Source organism: Capsicum annuum, chromosome 2 (genome assembly GCF_002878395.1).
Source record: "Capsicum annuum cultivar UCD-10X-F1 chromosome 2, UCD10Xv1.1, whole genome shotgun sequence".
In the NCBI taxonomy this organism is placed as follows: Eukaryota; Viridiplantae; Streptophyta; class Magnoliopsida; order Solanales; family Solanaceae; genus Capsicum; species Capsicum annuum.
Genome location: NC_061112.1, coordinates 132,939,606 through 132,943,702, shown reverse-complemented (window position 1 = coordinate 132,943,702; position 4,097 = coordinate 132,939,606). Strand labels below are relative to the sequence as shown.

The 4,097-nt window shown below is 30.4% G+C and overlaps 1 protein-coding gene across 1 annotated transcript; it reads left to right on the top strand.

The window, feature by feature from the left end:
* Nucleotides 1–1,493: 1,493 nt before the first annotated feature.
* On the top strand, nt 1,494–3,396 carry LOC107857095 (alpha-farnesene synthase; the record flags this gene model as incomplete). The annotated part of the gene is given in 5 exon segments (XM_016702035.2): nt 1,494–1,670; nt 1,875–2,151; nt 2,486–2,822; nt 2,923–3,141; nt 3,255–3,396. Coding segments are annotated over 5 exon segments (1,128 nt in total), but the record flags the coding sequence as incomplete, so codon positions are not given.
* Nucleotides 3,397–4,097: the final 701 nt, after the last annotated feature.

Here is a 4,097-nt window from a genome sequence, read left to right as displayed (position 1 = left end):
GGGGGGTTGTCTGCCAAATAAAATTAAATAATTTTATAATTATTTGGAGAAATGTCACGTGTCAGCAATTGATTGGTTCCTTTAATTTAATTGTGTATATATATTAATGAGTTGGCATAATTTAATTGGTCAATTAATCTACGTCGGAAACAATTGTAGCCACGCGCGTGAGAATTTACAATAAATTATGCAAAAAGTGATAAAATGATGCACTTGGATATGGTTACGGTGTCAAAAGTGAACAACGTCCACTTGAGGTGCCAAAGTGATATATCGTGTCAAGTTGAGGGATCTGTCGATGTATTTGCGCTTTTCTCTTTTAACTCCCTCCGTCCAACGATAATATCTGCATCTTTTCCAGATTAGATAATTCATTCTCATTTTACAAATAAAAAACGTTGGTCTCAACATTGTTAGCGATAAACCGATTAGCTCTAAGTGATAGAGAAAGATAATAATTGATAAAACATAAGAGACGTTATCATTAAACTTTCTGTTGAGAAAGCGAACTTCCTTATTCCCAACATCATTTACAACTTTTAACATTTGAATCGTCCTTTAAGGACCACCCAATGTGTAGAAAGAAAACAAAAGGTTTGGCTGTGAGTCAATTTATTCTTCGTACCTTTGTCGATGGTTATTTCAACAATACAATTTTTTCCTCGTACAAAAGGTTTGGTGTGAGTCTAACATTTCCTAGCTCGTACATTATTATTATTTCATTATTTTGGGCTCAATAGTGTTGGTTATATATTTGATTTATTTATTTAGATGAATCATTTTTGCAGTGAAGAATCTTTTTCATTTATGACTTTTTGATTATTTTTTTCAAATTATATAATAATACAATTTCAATTTTATAATACAAATTTTTAACTGAATTTCAGATATTCCCTTTCTGAAATATGATATTTTTTTTTATGCTCATCCCATACTGAATTTTAGATATTTCCTTTTTGAAATATGATTATTTTTTATGTTCATACCCTAATGAATTTGAGATATTTCCTTTTTGAAATATGATGGGTTGGCTCTTGAAATTTCATTTATACAACATAAATTGAGATAAAAAAAAGTAACATCTATTATTTGAAAATTACGTAAAAATATTATAAATCACAATAATTAATAGTTGTTATATCTAAAAATCTTATAAAAGATTTGATTGTCTCTTAAAATTTCATTTATACCACATAAATTTGGACAAAGAGAATAACATCTATTATATAAAACATATAAAGTACTGCAAATCACAATAATTAACAATTTAAAGTATATATATAAAAAATTAAGCTGACTCTCAAAATTTTATATGTGCCACATAAATTTCGATAAAAAGAATAACATATGTTATGTGAAATGTACGTAAAAAACACTATATATCATTATAATTATAATAAACAACTTAAAATATTTAAAAATATATAAAATATATTGAGTCTGTGCTAGCACGGAACTCTGTATCTAACTGTATATATATATCATCCACACCTTCCAATGTGCTATCATCGAAAACCATGGCTTGCAGAAACACAGTGTCCATTGTTTCAACCATGCAAATACAGAAATTTCACAGTACAGAAAAACAAAGTCCTCCAGAAAGGATCTCTACTTATAAACCGAACATTTGGAAATATGATCATCTACTTTCTCTTACAAGCCCATATTCTGTGAGTATTCATAATCTCATTCATTTATTACTCTTCTTTCACTTTTATTTGTTCGTTTTTACTTGTTCAATTTGAAAAATCATGATATAATTTATTATTTAGCTACTAATTTTCTTTCAGTATTAACTATAATCATTTTAGTTAAAGCATTTTCTAAAATATTATATTTATTATATTCTCCGTTATTATAATTTGCTCCTGCAGGAAAAGAAGTACAAATTTGAAGCATTGAAGCTAAAAGAGGAAGTGAGTTACGAGTTTTCAGAGAGTAGTGTTAGTCCAGTGGGGCTGCTAGAGCTTATTGACAGAATTGACAAACTTGGCCTAACTGATTACTTCGAGGTTGAAACAAAGGAAGCTTTAGAAAATACAATTATGTACTCCATGAAAAGTAATTCCAGCTCAAAGAAGGAGGAGGGTCTGTATGCTACTGCATTGTGCTTCAGGCTTCTTAGGGAACATGGCTACCATGCTTCACAAGGTATAATCCAAAAATGGACTAAGTTAACAAATAGAGTTATATATGCCGCACCCAGATGTTACTTGAGTTGACATGGACTAAAATGAGCTAAATTTAGACGGATCAAAATGGACTTAATCAATTGATAGACAGGTCATTAGTTGACATGGATTAATTAAATTGAGCCATAATCTAATCCGCTCAACTCTTACCAAATTTTTAAGTTTGGTTCTTTTCTTTTAGTAATTTGTTTCCTTTTTACTTAACATATAAAACCAAAAAACAGTGATTGGCCCTTTGAGAAATTGAACGGAAAACGACAGTTTCCAATAAGATTCTCTTTGTTGTACTGCAGATATGTTAAAGGACTTTTTCGATGGGAAAGTGAAATTACCTTCAGATATAAAAACTTTAGTTGAGCTTTGGGAAGGGTCACATCTGAGCATGGATGGTGAAAACTTACTAAATGACATAAGATTGTTCTCTGCCGAAAACCTCAAAAAAATATCAGATGTTGACAGATTTACTGCTAATAATCCCTTGGCATGGAGAGTGAGATGGTACGATGTTAGAAGACACATTATTAGTGCTCAAAATTGCGTTAACACAAATCCAATGTTTCTCAAATTAGCTAAACTTAACTTCAACATTATTCAAGCCACCCACCAAAACGATCTCAAAGATGTTATAAGGTATATTGAATCATTTTCCTCCTCTTTGTGATATTATTCGTGTTTCAAAATTTTGAGTTCACCTCAATTATTTCATCGAATGTTTTTTTGAATTAAATAGATGGTGGAGAAATCTTTGCATTGTTGAAGATTTAGAGTTTACAAGGGACAGGATAGTGGAAAGCTTCTTTTTTGCTGTAGGAATTGCTTCAGAAGCTCAACATGGAAGCATGAGAAAATGGCTCACCAAAGTGATTCAATTGATACTAATAATAGATGACGTTTATGATATTTATGGTTCATTAGCCGACGTGCAACAATTCACCCGTGCCATAGAGAAGTTCGTCCTCACCAACAAACAACCTAAGACATTATAAAATTTATTTATTTAAGTTGTTGAATAAAATAATTGCAAAAATCATGATGACAACAATGTTTTTTACTTTTAATTAGGTGGGATTCAAAAGAGGTACAAATGCTACCGATGTGTGTACAGATATGTTTCAGAGCATTGCATGATACAATGGAAGAAATATCTGTTGAAATTCAACGACAAAATGGTGGTCCTTCAGCATTACCTCATCTGAAACAAGTGGTTAGTATTAAGCTAATCTTATCAATAGTATTTTTAAACTTTAGTTTACTAAAATAAACAAATTAAAAAATAAATTACTATACTCGATAAGTAAAATGCAAACAGAGGGATGGTAACATGTGTTTTTACTAATGCTCTGTAGAGTTATATAGGTCGAGACTGAAATGCCCATTTGTTCGATGGTTTAATTTGTATTGAGTGCCAATTACCTTCACTAATTTGGATTAGACCCACATAAATCCTATCAACAGAGGAAAGTGCTTTCTGTCCTACAATTACTAATGACAGTAGCAAATATTAACATTGTTTCAGGAGATTATAATAATAATATTTAAATTAACCCATCGTCCAATTATCACTTAACGTAGCCTAAGCTAAAAATAAACGTGGTTCCAAGACATATACTGGTGTATGATCGAGGGTATCAAGTTAAGGATCCCAATTATCTAGTAACGTTAATTTTATAATTATTTATCACCTATTCATGTCATGACATGAAAAGAACACGAAGTCAATTCCCAAAATAGCTAATTTGCACGTCAACAAATAAACTATAATATTTAAGAGGACGAAACTTTCCTGTACTCATTTTTTTGTTTTCTTTTGTCTCTTTTAGTCTACATTCTTTCTAGTACATGTTTTACATGATGTTTTTTCATGCATACTTGACCAAAGTCTTCTAATATATATTGTTTCAATTA